We start from the raw sequence: 18,273 nt of genomic DNA on the forward strand, positions 1-18,273 counted from the left end.
GATAGATAGATAGATAGATAGATAGATAGATAGATAGATAGATAGATAGACAGACAGACAGACAGACAGACAGACAGACAGACAGACAGACAGACAGAAAGACAGATAGAAATCCAACTGGTTTTGTTTCTCTATACAACCCTAAAATAATGTATAATATGATTCCCTTTTTTATAAGGTTAAAAAATAAAACTAAACAATTTTTCTTTATAACTTAAAATTTTAATCACTTCTGAGAGGTAGGGGCAATAAAATATGGAGGGAACATGTATAGTAGATTTAGATTATTGTCAGTGTTGTAGTTCTTGGGTTGGCTGGTAATTCAAGAGGCTTTATTAAAATGTTATTAGTGAATGAATGAATGAATGAATACATGGACTGTTTTAGTCCGTTTTGTGTTGCTATAACAGAACTACTTGAGACTGGGTAATTTATAAAGAAAAGAGGTTTATTTGGCTTACGATTCTGGGACAGTTGCATCTGGCATGGGCCTCAGACTGCTTCTACTCATGGCGGAAAGTGGCAGGCGGCCGGTGGGTACAAGCAGATCACATGGCGACAGGAAGCAAGAGAGAGAGAGGAGGTGTCAGGGTCTTTTTAAGCAATGAGCTCTCGTGGGAACTAACAGAACGAGAACTCACTTATTAATCCCCCCTCCCCCAGGGAGAGCATTAATCCATTCATAAGGGATCCGCCCCCATGACTCAATCAGTTTCCAACGCTGCCACATTGGGGATCAAATTTCCACATGAGTTTTGGAGGGGACAGCACATCCAAACTCCATCATGGACTAATAACAAGAGTGCATTATGAACCAAAGATTTTGATCAATATAATTCTGTGCATAAATAAAAACTAATGCTATGCATCAGTATGCATGGGAGGATCTTAGCTTTGTAATACAAATATATGTATATACACACGTATGTAAATTTGCATTTAAATTTTTGTATTGGAAAAACTCAGGTGGATAGCACTAATATTTGGGGTGGCATTCTGAATCATTTACATTTCCTTATTTTTTCTTTTCTGAATTTCCCAAATTCTCTATTATAATAACATATTTCTTAAAAAAGAACACATTTTTTAATATGAGGGAAAAACATAGTGACATCATCAGGATGCCCAGTTGTAACTCAGTTAAGATTGTATGCTCTGTTTTCATGCTTAGTGAATGGCTCAAAAAGACATGGATTACAGCTAGACAGAAGGAATAATTTCTAATGTCCTATAGCACTGTAGGGTGACTATAATTAACAACAATTTATTGTATATTTTCTAATAGCTAGAAGGGAGGAATTTGAATGTTCCCAACACAAAGAAATGATAAATGTTTGAAGTGATTAGTATGCTAATTACCCTGATTTAATCACTGAGCATTGTATACATGTATTGAAATATCACACAGTACCCCATAAGTATGTACAATTATTACGTGTCAACTAATAATAATTTTTTAAAAGACGTGGAAAGTTGAAAATTGCATACTTCTTTTCAATTTAATTTCATTAAATTTTTACTGAGTGTTTACTTGAAAGGAGACACAAAGATAAGACATAGTCCCACCTTTTAAGGAGTGTGTAATGTGGACAGGAAAATAAGACTTCAGAAATAGCTGCACCGCAGGGCAGAACATAAGTGCTCAAAGTATCCCAGAGAGCTGTGTCTCTGCCCAGGGAGAACTCAGGGTGGTCAGCCGTACTCAGAGAATCTTCACAGAGATTCTGAACAAAAAAAGGGACCAGTTACAAGAACTGCATCCTAAACTAGACAGTGAAAATGAAAAGGATACAATGGGACAAAGAGCACTAACAGAACTTATTTTGAACCATTTTAAAAACATTTCAAGTTGAACATTTTCTCTTTTTACTTTCATTATGATGTAATTTCAGATTTAGAAAAGACTTGCAAGAACAGTACAAAGAATTCCTGTATACCCTTGTTAAAAGAAAAATTTTGACACAATAGATTTAACAGTTTATTTGAGCAAAGAACAATGAATCTGGCAGCATCAGAACCAGAAGACGTTCAGGGAGCTCCACCCAGCATTGTCAGCAAGGAGTTTTTTTTTTTTTTTTTTTTTTTTTTGACTGGTAAGGGGATCGCAACCCCTGGCAAGGTGTCGTCTGCACCACGCTCAGCCAGTGAGCGAACCGGGCATCCCTATATACGATCCGAACCCATGGCCTCAGCGATACCAGCACCACACTCTCCCGAGTGAGCCATGGGGCAGGCCCAGCAGTAAGCTTTTACAGGCGGAACACGGAAGCAAAGTGGAGAAATCACCTGATAGGCTACAGCTACGCATCTGCCTTACTGGGGCATGATGTAATGAGGCGTTTGCTTTATTTGGGCATGGTGCAATGAGTTGACTGCCTGTGACTGGCTGAAGCTCAGGTGTTTGTGATTTGCTGAAAACCAGCTATTTGTTACAAAAAACATATTCCTAAATTAAGTTTCCATTTGTTTAGGTACTGTTGGGTTGCAGTTTGTTATGTATGTACTCAAAGAACAGAGATAGCCTCAGGCTAACAGCCTCCTGCTTATTTAGCACCTTTCACCCACTCTCCAATTGTTAATTCTCTCTCACGTTTGCTTTATCATTCTCTTTGCATGTGTATATTTTTTTCTGAATTGTTTGATGGTAAACTACAGCCATGATGCTGTTTTTACTTCTAAATACTTCAGTGTGTGTATTAGTCCATTTCTGTTGCTTATAACAAAATACCTGGAACTGGGTGATTTGTAAGAAAACAAAATGTATTGCTTACAGTTTTGGAGGCTGGGAAGTCCAAAGTCCAGGGAACACATGCAGTGAGGGTCATCTTTGGTGGTGGCTTACAGCAATTCAGGGGCCACACATGGCAGAAGATTGCCCAGAAGAGAGAGAAATTCTCATGAGCTCTCCTTTTAAAGCCCTCATACTCACACCCCTGACCACTATCATTAATCCGTTCACTAGGCATGGTCCTACAATCTAATCACCTTTGCAAGGCCCCATCTTTCAATTACCATAACAGAATTTCCCACACCCAGTGGCTATAGTGGGAATTAAGCTTCTAATATACAGACTTCAGGGGACACGATTCAATCAATCCACAGCAATTTGCAGTTCCTAAAAACAAGGATATTCTCTTACATAACTGAAGTACAATTATTAAAATCAGGAAATTAACATCAGTATGATGATATTATCTGATCCACAGGCCTTATTCAGATTTCACCAATATTCTTTATAGAAAAGAATAGCTCCAAACACACTGTCAACACATACTCTTAATTCTCCTTTAATCTGAAACAATTTTGTCTTTCATGAGATTGACATTTTTGTAGAGTTATTTTGTAGCCTGTAATTTTGTAGAATTTCTCTCAGGGTGAGTCTGTCTGCTGTTTCCTCATGTTTATATTCAGGTCTTGCATTTTGGGTAGGAATACCACGGAAGTGATGCCATGTCCTCCTCAGTGATCATATCAGGATGCACATTTGGTCCGTTTGTCCTGTTCCTGCTGATGTTAACTGTGATCACTAGATTAAGGCAGTAACTGCTAGGTTTACCAGAGGTTCTTTGTAATTAAGTATTTATGGGGAGATACTTTGAGATTATGTAAATATCCAATTTACTCAGCAAACTTTCACCCACTGGTTTCAAATTCTATCATTGGTCCTATATTTATCACTTGGTGTTCTATAAGGAAGAGACTTTCTTGCCCTCATTTATTTATATCAATATATATATATATGGATTCTTATTTTATTCAGTGGTTGATAACCTGTTATTACCATTATTTATTTGATGCTTAAATTGTCCCAGATTAAGCCAGCAGGAGTGTCCCTTGAGCATGTCACTCATTTTTTGAGCACTTACTTGCTTCCAACACAAGATATTCCAGGCTGAACTTAGTTTTCTCTCCTCCAGCCCTGGAATCAGCCATTTCTCCAAGGAGCTCTGGTTTCTTTTAATAGGGATTGGTACTAAAGAAACCAAGAACTGGGTGTTAGGTGTGCTCATTCCCACTGGGGCATCATTGTTTCTAGAAAACATGTATAAATAACTATACTCATGCCTATGTGTCTATGTGTGTATTTCTATATCTATCTGCATGTATATATGAGCATGTGTATGTATTTCTGTATCTATCCCTGTGTTAATATGCATGTGTGTATATTTTTATATCTATCTGCGTGTGAATATGCATATGTATGTGTTTCTATATCTATCTGCAAGTGTGTAAATACGTATACGTGTATTTCCATATTTATCCATACATGTGTGTATGTTTCTATGTCTAGCTTCATGTGTGTGAATATGCATGTGTATTTCTGCATCTATCTGCATGTGTGTGAATGTGTATTTCCATACCTATCTGTGTATGTGTACATGCATGAGATGAAACCGTGAGCTCATACCAATATCTCTGATTCTAATCCATCCCATAGGGTTTGTTCTCATCGTCCCCCTTTCCATGCTTGTAACTTCCTTCAGTTAAAGATTTTTTTAAAGTTCTGGCTATCGTTGAGGCCATCATCATGAAAAACAGCACCCAGAAACTTCCACCCCTTCATCCCAGGGCCTTGCTTTGTGTTCGGCGCAGTCTTGGGCATCATCCAACCTGAGACCCTTGCTCTAATCAGGCGGAAGGGCAGACAGAGCAGCCAAGCAGGGGCTCAGATCCGAGCCAGAAGGCCCTTCTGGAAGGTTCAGGGGAGGCAGAAATAGAATCCTCAGGAAGTGGGGAGTACTAGTGGGGCGGGGGGAGCACTGAGATTTTCTGGGTGAGATGAGAAGCAGAACAGATGGGCTGTTGGCCGGCTCCACAGAAAGACCACAAGTGACCCATGGGGGCTTGGAAAGGGCAAACCTGTCCCCACAGCAGCTGATACGAGAGCCCCTGACTGGGGCTTTGTCGACACAACAGCTGGCTCTGGCCAGGCTCATGGGCAGCTGGGAGTCGGAGAGGAGGCTCCTCATACTCAGCTGTCGGCTGAGAGAGAGCACACAAGGGGCCCTACGTGTGCGTCCTTCCCCTGTTGTTTTGGGACTTGAGTTAAGTGGGTTCAAACACTAGTGGCCCAGGTTATGACCTCCCCAGACCTGTTTATTCATCACCAGCTGATACACTTTCCAACCACTCTGTTTCTAGGGGTCCTGTTCCCTTGAAGATCATTGCATTGGGGGGTTTCAACTCTCATCCAGCAAATACACTTACCAAAGAATGACAAAAGCACAGGGTTTTATTTATTCATGTGCTCTCTCAACTCAATATCAGCTGAAGCTAGTAGGGTCTTTATAGAATATGGAGCGGGCCAGGGGATTTATAGAGGAAGCTTAGCCACACCCATGAATAGCATCGACAGCGGCCCCCAAGTGGTCCATACACATTACCTCCCTTACTGCTTAGGGCAGCTCTGTGGGGTGCCCGTGACCATCTCCATTTTACAGATAAGAAGGGGCCATGACCCACAGAAGTGAAGAAACTTGCCCCAGAGTGCTGTTTTCCAGGGAGTCATGAGGCCAGGGGGAGCATTGGGTGAGCGCAGGTTCAACAGGGCATGGCAGCTGTGCCCAAAGCAGCCTCCCAGCCTCCAGGAGTGCCTGGGGAGGAACTACAACTCCTGGAGGGTGATGGAGCTGATCAATAAGTCCAGAGTCTGAGAAAATTTTTGCTCCCTGAAACCCATCGCTAATGCAAGGAATTGATTTTCTACCGCACAGAAGGCAAAAATCACCAGAATAAACAGCAGGTATGGACCTTCTGCCCAGAGCCAGGATGAGACCCTCCCTTCAGATTGTGCAGAAAACACAAACTTGCTTTCAGCCACACGAATCCCAGAAGATGTCACTGGAGGCTTCCAAGCAAGCCAGCTGGCCTCTCTGCCCAGAAGTGTCAGGCCAGCACCTGCTGGAGTGGCATGCCCTGTCATCTTGGCTTGTTCTCTCCAGTTCACTTTTACCCCAGATGGGAAAGGAACAGAGAAGACAAGGAAGACCACAACTTCCAAGCAGCTGAAAGCAGGAGGGCCTGGGAGCGCGTGTGGTTTTCACTACAGATTTGGTCACAACCCCCTTTTGGCTGCCCTGCAGGCTCTCCCACCAGCACCCATCCTGCTGATCCTGGGCCTTTGACCATCCCATCCTCTGCCTCACGGTTTCAAGCACAGGCCAGTTGGGCACAGCGGGCAGTGTCTCCCTTGCTGGGGAGAGGTCTTTGGATTGTGGGCAAGAAGCATCTCCAAACACAAAATGAGGATAGTCTACAAAATAACCAGACTTCACTCTTCAAAATGTCACTGATATGAAAGACAAAGAGAGACCCAGAAACAGCTCCAGCTTAGAGAGGAGGGCACGTGGCAGCTGAATGCTGAGGGATTCTCCTTTGCTGCAGAGGATGCTATCGGGACACTTGGCAATATCTGAATGAAGTCTGCAGATTAGACAACAGTGCCATGTCTGTGCTAGTTTCTTGATTTTGATCATTGTGCTCTAGTTAGGTAAGAGAATGTCCTTGTTTGGGGAAATAGACACTGAAGTATTTAAGGGTAAAGGGCACCATATATCTGCAGTTTATTCTCAAATGGTTCAGGAGGAAAAAAATATAGACAGAGACAGAGACAGAGAAACAGGGAGAGGGAGAGGCAGAGACAGAGAGGAACAGGGACAGAGAGAGTGATGAAATAAATGTAATGGTATGTTAACATTTGGGGGATCCATGTGAAGAACACTATTCTTGCAACTGTTCTGTATGTTTAAATTTTAAGTATAAAAGGAAAAATAGGGCTCACCAGTTAGCTTGAATGGTTATAGCTTGGAGTTATAACCCCAAGGTCAAGGGTTTGGATCCCCATACTGGACAGCTGCCAAAAATAAAAAGGAAAAATAACAGGAAAAACAAGGCACATCCTCCCGGCAATGTGTGAACACTTTCTCATTCTCCTGGCCCAGTTCTCCTGAATGCTCAGCTTGGCCCTGCCCAGGGCTGTCCATCTGAAGCCCCCATCCCCAGGACCTGGCACTCCCACCCCCCTAACCAGCTCCCAGCCCTGGCCAGGCTCATTTCCATCTGCTGCCTCAGCCCAGCCTCCCAGCTCCTCAGAGGTGTGATCTGCCCACCCGCTTCTAGCCTGGCTTTGGACAGGCCCCTGGGGCTGCTCGGCTGGCAGGGCTTCTAGTCCAGCCTAAGCCTTGCAGGCCTTCGCAGGCTCCTCCTTCACAAGTGGTCTCACTCTTGGGCCCTTTCAACAGGAATTGCTCCAACTTCTCTCCTCTTCTCTCCCTGGTCTCCAAAGGAAAAGGATGCCATCTCACTTTCCTGGGCCCGATTCCTTTCCCAAGTGCCCATCCAGTGTGCCTACTCCAGGCCTCGCTTGGGGGTTTCTGTCAAGGCCCCTGAGCACCACTTCTGCCATCCTCGGCCTTGAGGCCAGCAAAGGTCTCCTGGAAGCAAAATGGCCTCCATCCTGCTTTCCTTTGCCAGTTCCCATCCTTTTCTGCCCTGTCACACAGGGAAGCTCCTCGGTGTACACTTCCTGCCCCCACACTCACTTGTGAGCACTCTGACATCCAGCTTCCATTCCCCCAGCCCCCAAAGTGGTGCAGTGTCAAAAACACAGGATTTTGAATCAGAAGACTTGAGTTCTAGGCTCTGCCCCAAGTCCTAAGAGCTATGTCCTAAGAGCTGCGCTTTCAAGACATGCAGAAGCCCATGTGCATCTCAGTATGAACGGTCACCTGTGATCTCCCAGTCAGCCGACCCCTCAGCCTTGCTGTCTTCTCATCCTGTTTGCCTGTCCCTGATCTCTCCACGCAACCACCTAGGAGCTTGATGTCCGATCTACCTGTCTGCTGGTGGCCCCCAAACCTGCATCTCTGTTACTCCCCCCTCTTCTAGACTCTGCTTCTGTGGGCCCTACAGCCACATTAACATCTCCCCTTGGGCATCCAGCCAGCTCCTTAAATTTAACATGCCAGCGGTTAGATCCATTCTCATTCATGCTCAATTTGCCAAAACACAATCGAAGCAAGGGCTTAAGACCACCAAGAAGGAAAAGAACTTGGGGGAAAAGTACTTGATATTCCAAAAATGCATCAAAACAGCTCATCCTGTTGTACACTGTGTATTGTCAATTATATAGGGGAGGAACACCTAACATCTGCAGCACTGGGGGCCTCTGGAAGTCACAATTCAGTGCTGGATATTGTCTTCATCCAAGGAGCTCATTTCACTGTACAGCCTTGTTCTGCTAAAGTCAGCCCAGATCTCTAGTCACTAGAGCAAAATCCCCCTCTACTACTCTCTCATGGTCCCATGTCCAGTTTTTAAATCCTCATTCAAAGACCCCACACACTTCCTCCTCTCCCATCAGCATTGCCACCAGCCACAGCCAGTCCTCACTGGCTCTGGTCTGCAACATAGTCATTGCCTCCTAACTGCAGGCCCATCTTGGGTCCCATCCCCAGTCTACCCATGCTGTTCTCTACCATGGGTCACTTCCTTGAAGCACAGAGCTGGAGGTGTCACACTCTTGTTCACACAGCCCGTGACTCCCCCTTGACTCTAAATTGAGCCTAAGCTCCCCGCCTCCCCAGCAGGTCCCAGTCTAGCTCCCGATTCCTTTGCTCACCACTAACTCCTCACAGACCCTGGTCTCCAGCCAAACTGGACTTCTCGCCATCTGGGGACATATGTTCCATCTGCCCAAAATAACATATCCCTGTCTCCACCTGTTAAGATCCATCCTGGAAGGATCATTCAATAAATAGTACTGGGACAATTGGTTAGTCATTTGAAGGAAATTTTTTAGATTCCTTACTTCCTACACTAAAATATATTGCAGACAAACTAGAGTTAAATATAAAAAATCAAACCATAAAAAGTGTCAAATATATGTGATTATTGAATATCTGAAAGGGGAGAAAAGATCCTAAGCTTAAAAGCAAAGAGTGAAATTTCAAAGGAAATAAGCAATAGATCGACTCTTTAAATAGAACTTGACTCATTAAAACCAAACTGATAAGAAATGAACAGAGGAATAGAGAGTCCTTTACATGAACTGGATGTTGGGGTCCCCTATACAGGGAAGTTGTATTAGAGGAGAAATCAGAAAGTTATTTGGTTAACAATGAATTAGATAAGCAGTTGGGTGGACATCTTTCAGTAAAGTCGAAGTGATGCCTGACACTGCATTCCTTCCCTACGGATTTGAAATGTCCAAATCCTCACCAAGGATGAAAATGTTCAAGGCCTGAAATTTGTTGTCTTCTCCTGGATTCTCCTTTTTCTAGGAGCCTGACATCAAAATCCACTTCATCTGCTTATGGCTCCAAAACCTGATATCCACTACTAACCCCTCTTCTGGACTCACCCCAGACCACACATTGAGCACTCATGAGCACTCACTATAACTTAGGCATTATGCTAAACGTTCTTCAAGTACTATTGCCCAACAATCTTACAAGGTTTTGTGTGTTTGTGTGTGTGTGCACATACGTGTGTGTGTGTTAAACTGTTAAAAAAAATTTTTGTTGTTGTTAAAATGTTTTGCCCATTTTTTATATTGGGTTGTCTATGTAATTATTGAGTTTTAAGTGTTCTTTATATATTCTGGACACTAGTTCTTTGTCAGGTTTATTATTTATTAATAGCTACATTTAAGGACTAGGAAACTTCAGCTTGAGAAAATTAAATAACTGGGCAAGGTCACACAAATTCAAATCCAGACAGTGTGACTGCAGAGCCTTCACTTTCTAACACTATCCCAATACGGTTTCTCATTACACCTCAATGCTCACAACACAAAAGCTCCATAGAAATTATTCCCATTTTACTGATAAACTAAAGCTTGGCAGGGTCAATTCACTTAACCATTTTAACATGGCTGGTAAGTGTGGTGACAGCAAGAACTTGTTAACTGATCTCTGGATCCCGAATCTTACCTCATCCAAACCATCTTCTACACTGTCCCCAATGTGATCTTTCCAAAATGTGAGTCTGATCACGTGACGGCTCCAGACTCTGCGGAGAGCAGTCACTCCTCAGCATTGCAGATGACCTTCCATATCTATCCCACCTTTCACTGTCAACTATGGCACTCCTCAGGCACATACAGCCCAGCGGCTCTGAGATCGCACTGTCAGGCCCTTGGTGCCCCCACACTGCCGCTTCAGTCTCAGCTCACGCCTCCTCCCTTGAGCCCCACAGGCAGATCGGAGCCTGTCTCTGGGTGCTCCCAAGAATCCCCCTCGCCCCGGCCGCCGTAGAAGGCGTAGGCGGGGCTGTGTCCCCAGTACACAGTCCCGGCGGGCTGGCGTGGGCCCCAGTGTGCTGAGCGGACGCCCCAGAAACGCAGCGGAGGGACGCGGACGACCCTGGAGTCTAACGTGAAAGTGTCATGGGAAAGAGCACGTGGACGGAAGTGGCGGGGACTTGAGTCACGCCTAGGATCGCAAGTCCCCAGGCGTGGCCTCTGAGCCGCAGCACGGCCTGTGACGTCACCCTCCTGCGCCCCGCCGTCGGTGCACGCGCTTCCGACTGCGAGGCCGCGGCGGGCCAGGAGGAATGACGTCACGGGAAGCCGCGCGCCGGAAGCGGCCCAGGCCGCGCGGAAGTCGCGGGGGCGGGGCGTGGAGGCGATGGGAGGCGGCGGCGGCCGGCGATGAGCGGCGGGAGCGCGTGAGCGAGGCGGCGGGCGAGGCTGGGGGGCCCCGGAGCGCGAGCCGCAGGGCGGAGGGCCGGGGCGCGAGCGCGGCGGGCGGCGGCGAGGCGGCTGAAAAGATGGCGGACGGTGACAGCGGCAGCGAGCGCGGCGGCGGCGGGCCCGGCGGTTTCCAGTCCGCGTCCCGAGGTGGCGGCGAGCAGGAGACGCAGGAGCTGGCTTCGAAGCGGCTGGACATCCAGAACAAGCGCTTCTACCTGGACGTGAAGCAGAACGCCAAGGGCCGCTTCCTGAAGATCGCCGAGGTGGGCGCGGGTGGCTCTAAGAGCCGCCTTACGCTGTCCATGGCTGTGGCCGCCGAGTTCCGTGACTCTCTGGGCGACTTCATCGAGCACTACGCGCAGCTGGGCCCCAGCAGCCCTGAGCAGCTGGCGGCGGGCGCTGAAGAGGGCGGCGGGCCGCGCCGCGCGCTCAAGAGCGAGTTCCTGGTACGCGAGAACCGCAAGTACTACTTGGACCTCAAGGAGAACCAGCGTGGCCGCTTCCTGCGCATCCGCCAGACGGTCAACCGCGGCGGCGGCGGCTTCGGCGCGGGCCCCGGGCCCGGCGGCCTGCAGAGCGGCCAGACCATCGCGCTGCCCGCGCAGGGCCTCATCGAGTTCCGCGACGCGCTAGCCAAGCTCATCGACGATTACGGAGGCGAGGACGACGAGCTGGCCAGCGGCCCGGGAGGCGGCGCTGGGGGCCCCGGGGGCGGCCTGTACGGGGAGCTCCCGGAGGGCACCTCCATAACGGTGGACTCCAAGCGCTTCTTTTTCGACGTGGGCTGCAACAAATATGGGGTGTTTCTGCGAGTAAGCGAGGTGAAGCCGTCCTACCGCAATGCCATCACCGTGCCCTTCAAGGCCTGGGGCAAGTTCGGGGGCGCCTTTTGCCGGTATGCAGATGAGATGAAAGAAATCCAGGAGCGACAGAGGGATAAGCTTTATGAGCGCCGTGGTGGGGGCAGCGGCGGCGGCGACGAGTCCGAGGGTGAGGAGATGGATGAGGATTGAGACGGGCGGCTTCCCCTACAGGCCTCCCCCACCCCGCCACCATCCCCTTGGCTAGATGGTTTCCTTTCCTGCTCATCCTCAGTGAGCTAGTGGAGAGTGAGCAAGGGAGGCCCCAGAGGAAAAAAACAAAGTGAAAAATAATATAGTTAAGAGAAACAACCATAAGAGAACAGTCACGGACAATTAGAGAAAAGCAGTAAAGTTCCAAGGAACTGACAGCAACCTGCAAAGAGAGGACAACAGCATCTCCTCACCTGCCCCAAATAGCCTCAACCTCTTTTCTTCCATTTGAGGTTCCTTCATCCAGCAGGGTAAGTATGGAGGGGATAGATCCTCGCACTTCTGGGCCAAGAAACAACTGAGTTACCCAGATCCATTGATAACAGTTGAATTTGTGTTGTACGTGGGTGATCAGGTCTGAAGATCTCTCCAGGCCTCCCTGTTGCAGTGTCTGCCCCTTCACTTCCATTGAAATCAGCATTTTGGATCTAGGGCTTCATGGAATCATTGAGAGGAAAGAGGCCTTTGCAGTTACCCGGTTCTGAGGGTACAAGTTCGTGAAAATGGATTGCAACTTTCAATAATCACGGACAGGGCAAAATAATTCAAGAAGCCATGGGAGAATACAGAAACAAATTGGATCCTTTTTTTTTTTTTTTTTTTAATTGTTTTGCATGGAACCTGGACCAAGGCCCATGTCTTTTCTTTGCAGAATTGTTTTCCGGGATGCACATGGATTCAGATATCAACGCTTGAGCTGGAATCCATTACTAAAATAGTTAAAAGTTGGCAAAAATATTTTCAAAGATAAAAGCGGTTTTATATTAGGGATTGCTGAGGTAGGCACAAGAGGAAAGTTAGGCATAAAGCACAAGGCAAACTGTTTGAGTGGGTTGGTTGCTGCTCACTAAAGTTCTTCCCCTGATCTCTAAATATGGAGGTCATTACCAAGAAATGGCTTAGATACGAAGGAGAGCCAGATCCCCGTGGCTCCACCATGTGAGCCAGTGAATTATGGCTAATTCGGCTGTTACAGCCATCGGTTGGCTGGATTTTAAACCATAAAACTTGAAGATTACCTACAAAAGGAACAGTGAGGCTACAAGCCTGAGCTTTAATGGAATATATGTCCTCACAGAAAAGTTGGAAATAACCAAAACTGAAGTCTTAATTTACCTTCAGTTTAATCTGTGGATTTGTTCAAATACTAAAGATCCTCAGGTCCAGAATTCCAGCATCATTTATTTTAAAATAAATTTTTAAGAACTTGACTCATTGTATCAGTACCTCACAATCAAAGTTGGCAAATGATGGATGAGTGATTCAAGCAATGCACCCGGTGGAAGCTGAAATCCATCTGTGAATAGAACTGAAGTGTACGTGAATATGCTGACTATATCCTAGAAGCATTTTTATATACCATCTTGAAATTTCAACAAACTGGCTTTTGTCAGCTTATCCAGCTGTCTTTCAAGAATAAAAGTTGGGGTTTTCAAGGATCGCCTCTTCTATATTTTAAATGGATTTTCAGTAGAAATGATTTTTACTAATCAAGTTAATCCCACCCCCCATCAAAAGGTATTCCTAGAAATATCATAGACCTAGGTAACTTTGAATTGAATGGGAGCTAATGTTCTTTCCAAAGTTTTCAGGTATTCTTTGTGTGACACCTTCTCAACCAGGAGGCAAGTAACCCCAACTCCAGAATCTTAGTATTTTTTTTTATCTGCATGCTTGCCCTTTATTTGAGCTGCCTTTTTAATTTATTGCATATCCTTTTTATTATCTTATTTTGGTATTATTCAATCTATACAATCTTTTTGTATTTATTGGGAAATAAGTAATATACAAAAAGGTCGTTTTCATGTATTTGTGGCTGAGAGGGAGGGAAATAATTGTGTATATAAAATTAGGCTTTTTTAAAAAATAGGCTATGATTCAGAATATTGTTGATCTTAGATTTAAAAAAAAAAAAAAAAGTGGGAGAGCCACAAACATTGGTGCCCTTTTCAGACTATTTCTCTACTCATCATCCACAGTAGAATTTTTAAACAGATTTTTTTAAAGCTTTTCTTTAAAATTTTTCTCCGTTGCAAAGAATGTTTCCTAAATTGTATGGGAGCAATAGTATTTTTGATGTTTTAATGACATCCGTATACTTGTACTGTATTTTGTACTACAAGGCAGCTGTTTTCAATAATGTCCTGCTGTATTTACCTATGTGTTTTGAGTGTTTATTTCTTTGCTGCGGAGAACAAATTCCTAGTTTTAGTAAAGGAGCTGAGAAGCTAGCATTAATTAGGTTTGCAGAAACTACTTAAGTTTCAAAACTCTGAGGCAGCAATGAAAATTAAGGTTGCAGCTATTAGTTGATTGCTGTAACTTTTTCATTTTCAAACCATGTACAATTCCTGTATAGACCAACTTGTTTTCTTGCTTCAGTGGTGGTTCTGTTGCTCAGCTGCAGTGAGCCAGTTCAATTTTGCAAAGGTGCAGTACCTCTCCTTTTCAAGGGGTTGGTTTATTCTTTTTTCTTTTCTTTTTGGCTGAATTGCAGTAACTAGCCTTGCCTTTCTATTCTGTAGAAATGACAGGGTCTTCACAATCCTTCACCAGTGGCTACTAAGCTATAATTAGCTGAATAGAAAGAATGTGGAAGTGGGTCTGAGGCATATAGAATATGTGCCAAGAACACTACCATATATGGCATCAGCTTTGGTTACCAGAGAAATTTTCTTAGTCATTAGACCATATAACAGTAATATATCATATGTAAATCTTTAGATATCAATTTGAAAATCCTCCAAAAAAAGGAGCAAAGAATGCATAAGCTATGTGTTGGCAAAAGTAATTTATATTAAAATTTTGACCTGCCTATGTAAGATTGAGTGGTAAATGTCATAGTGGTGGGTTTTTAAGTCTTAACCAATCTCTAAGGTTTGTATCTCCTGCAGGGGGTGGTTCATGGCCTCTTTTCCCACTGCAGGAAAATTGCAGAAGGATGTGGATTAATTGTAGTATTTCACTGATCCTCATTCCAGTCACTAGGGACAATAGAAATCTGCGAAGCACAGAGATTCATTCATAAATATTAGTTTATTAAAGGAAGTGGTCTTTGTTAATTCCAGTTAGATAATAGCATTGTACGGACTTTGGGAAACAACCAATATTTTTTGTCTTGTTTTTCAGCTGCTACTATGAATGATTTAGAGCTTGTTTTTAAATTTGGCAAACATCCCAGCTAATCAAAATAGTCATATTCTGAGAAGTAGGAAACTAAAACTCCTTTTCAAATAATACTACCAAAGTTACGGAGATGAGAAGTCAAATTTTAGGAACAGAATCAAAAGAGCAAAAATCCGTGAAAAGATCCTACTACTCCTTTCTGGTTTCTATTGTCCCTACTATTTCAGCAAGTGGAACAGCAGTTCTAGTCAGCAAATTTCAGTGCATATGCTGCACAAAACAAAACATAAACCTGTATGGCACCAAAAATCAAAGTGAAAACCAAACCAAAAACCCAAACACCCTATGTTACTATTGGAGGCATGTAGGTGGTATAAATGACTGTAGCTGTGATGCACACATGGCTACTTGTCTCGTCACTTTTCATAATTATTTACTGCAAAATGACAGAGGCTTTTGGTGCAGGCAGCCATTAATCTCCTGCTTCCTTTGTTACCTCTGAATCACTTTGCAGTAAATTGCAGGTCTTTTAAGAGATTCAAGCTTCAGTTTTCTCAAAACAAAACAATTATCCTGTCTTATCTGAAAATGCAGGGTTGTGGGCAAAAGAGGCTGGTTATTATAATGCCCTCATATTGAGTGGTCTGTAAACGGCTGCACACTTCAGGCACTATAGTTGTTGAGGCTTTGTTAAATGTGACCTTGACTGGCTTTACAGGGGTGTAGAATGTAAGCTACACAATGTGACTGAATCTACCTTGCTGTTAAGGTAGTTGAAATTAAGGAGAAGCTGTAGTGTGTAAGCCATGCACATAAGTATTCTTCACTGTAAATTTTGTTTTCATTTTTAACCCAGTTATGGTACTTTGTCCAATGCACAACTGATCTCTCAGTAGATATTCATTTGAAAATAGTGTGGCCTTGATCAGTGAGAAGGGGAAGGAGAGAAGTAACTTTTTCGCTTATGTAAAAATGACTCGTTTGCTGAGAGTTGTGGTTCTGCAGCACTCTTAGTATAGTGTTCGTGATCAGTCTTTTTGATTGGGGAAAGTTAATGTTTTTGACCCAATTTGATTCGATTGAGTTGTCTTCTATTTTTAGGAAGTATCAGAATTGCTCTGATGAATAACAAAGTTGACTGCTTTGATGTCCAATCTCAGGTTTTAGAATATAGTGGTATAAAATCCCACTATTATTAATTCTTAAAACAAGTTTAATTTAGTACACTCTAAAAGTCAGATGCATAAGGCCTGTTCAGAGAGCAGAGCCTCCATCTGTTTGCTCCTTTTCCACTTTGTACTTCACTTGAAAAAGTGTCAAGTGACTTTACATTGTATATTTCCATTCTAACCCTGACATCTTTCTCAAAGATAAAGCACTTTTTGATCATGAAATACATGGAATCTTTGTATGATGTAGATCATCATTTCTCAGGCTCCCCTAAATAATCTGCTTATGAATATTGTTCTAAGTCTGTAAGAAGAGTAGAAATCTTTGCTAATGTTAGAAAGTTTGTATTATTGATCCAGAATGCATTTTGCTAGTTTCCAATGGATGGGAGAGTAAACAATGCTGCATTCACAATTTAATAAGTTACTTTCCCTTGAGCCTTAAGGTAACTTTTTCTTTTCTGTCAACAACAGCACTGAAGTTATAGTAAATGAATGAGATTATCAGTTTTCAGGGTTGGTTTTAGAGTACTGTAAATCAATTAGCTGTCTTCCTAAAGAGTTACAAATCCCAATGTACTAGATAATGGGTGTGTGGTTGTGGCTGGGGGTGGGGGGAGATAATTTGTAGAAAAGAAAAAAAAAAAAGAACTACATTTACCTTAAGAAAATATAGACAAAAAAGAAAAAGGGCATGTCATGTGCCCCATTTGAGATTGCATACGTAAGGTGGAAATGGCATGTTATAATTTCATTTCACCAGTTTTTAACTTAGAAAAACAAGCTCATTACTTTTCAAATGTTAGCCCCCAGAAGTTTCAAGAGATAGCCGGATCCTTGAGTGGTGAGTTCTATTGATATATCTGACTTTGCTATTTAATGTTACTTTTCCCAGCCTTCAGTCTTAAAGTACTTTTTTTTTTTTTTTTTTTTTTTTTTTTTAAAGATGACCGGTAAGGGGATCTTAACCCTTGACTTGGTGTTGTCAGCACCACGCTCAGCCAGTGAGCGAACCGGCCATCCGTATATGGGATCCGAACCCGGGGCCTTGATGTTATCAGCACCGCACTCTCCCGAGTGAGCCACGGGCCGGCCCTTAAAGTACTTTTATTACTGATGGATTTATCAGACTTTTACTTGAACAAATGTAGTCCAGTTGTCAGTACTGAAAATTAAATTTGGAAAATGAAAAAAATAATGAAATTGCATCATGAAGACTTAATACCCTAGTGATTCCCAATTGATAACTGTACCTCTGATCCAAGTGAAGCCTTTATGAATGTATTTTATATTTCCTAATGAAATAGGGAATATGCCATCAATGTAATCTCCTCTATTCACAGTATTTTACTTTCATTTGAAAATCTAACTTATGCCCCTTGAATTAGACATTCCAATTGGGATAGGTAGAACCATGTTAAAACAACTGCAAATTCCATATTGGTAGTTTCACTGCTCGATAGGACTTCTGCTAAAGGGAGGGCAGAGTTTTATTAGAACCTAAAACTTCATTTTTTTTTTCCCATAGATGGTTATAACAGTTTGATGAAAATATAACTGTACTTTTAATTTGAGTCTAAGAGGAAGCCTCATTTTCCCTATTTTATATCTAATATGCATTGGCATGGATAAGAGAGGGCTGATTATATCTTTTTAGTATAATGAAATGTGGGCCCAGAGTATCGGAGAGAAAGCAATAGAACTATTTAGTGTCTAGTAACACATTGCAGAAGGCAGGAGTTTATCTTTTTTTTCCCTACCTTGGGTAACTCTTCAACGGCTCTTTCAAGAAAACTGATTTAGACCATGTCTTATTTCTTAAAGGCAAAATATTTTGTCAGCAGTGTTAACCCAGTGTTGTAAGATCAGGCTGGTTAGGAAAATGTTTATATTTGGAAATAGAATGGAAAGTGGTTTATTTCTTCCCTTCTTAAGTTTCTTTTTCAGAGACATGTAACTGCAGGGAGAGTCCAAGAAAACTGAAGAACAAGATTATATCACTAAACACATTTGTATTCTAGGAATTTGAGAGTTTCATTTTAAACTGATAAGATGTTAGGGATAAATCCTTTTCTTCCAGCCCATGTGTCACCTTTATGTACAAAAGCTCTGTGGATTCCTAAAAGACAATAGATTGGGCAAAAAGTCTAGAAATTGACTTTAAATCAATACAGAACATACTTATAGAGTCCATGGTTTTGCACATTTTGGT

At 43.3% G+C, this 18,273-nt stretch overlaps 1 protein-coding gene and 1 long non-coding RNA gene across 2 annotated transcripts; one reads left to right on the forward strand and one right to left on the reverse strand.

The window, feature by feature from the left end:
- Nucleotides 1-445: 445 nt before the first annotated feature.
- Nucleotides 446-3,079, reverse strand: LOC134371033 (uncharacterized). Its single transcript, XR_010022694.1, has 3 exons — nt 2,772-3,079; nt 1,567-1,724; nt 446-503 (listed from the first exon to the last, which is right to left on the reverse strand). It is a non-coding gene; the product is annotated as an uncharacterized LOC134371033 (long non-coding RNA).
- A 7,617-nt stretch (nt 3,080-10,696) lies between these two features.
- PURB (purine rich element binding protein B) lies at nt 10,697-13,205 on the forward strand. Its single transcript, XM_063086647.1, has one exon. It carries the CDS (start codon nt 10,771-10,773, stop codon nt 11,704-11,706), a length of 936 nt encoding a protein of 311 aa, XP_062942717.1. The 5' UTR covers nt 10,697-10,770; the 3' UTR covers nt 11,707-13,205.
- The last annotated feature ends 5,068 nt before the right edge of the window (nt 13,206-18,273 follow it).

Source organism: Cynocephalus volans, chromosome 2 (assembly GCF_027409185.1).
Source record: "Cynocephalus volans isolate mCynVol1 chromosome 2, mCynVol1.pri, whole genome shotgun sequence".
NCBI classification, from domain to species: domain Eukaryota; kingdom Metazoa; phylum Chordata; class Mammalia; order Dermoptera; family Cynocephalidae; genus Cynocephalus; species Cynocephalus volans.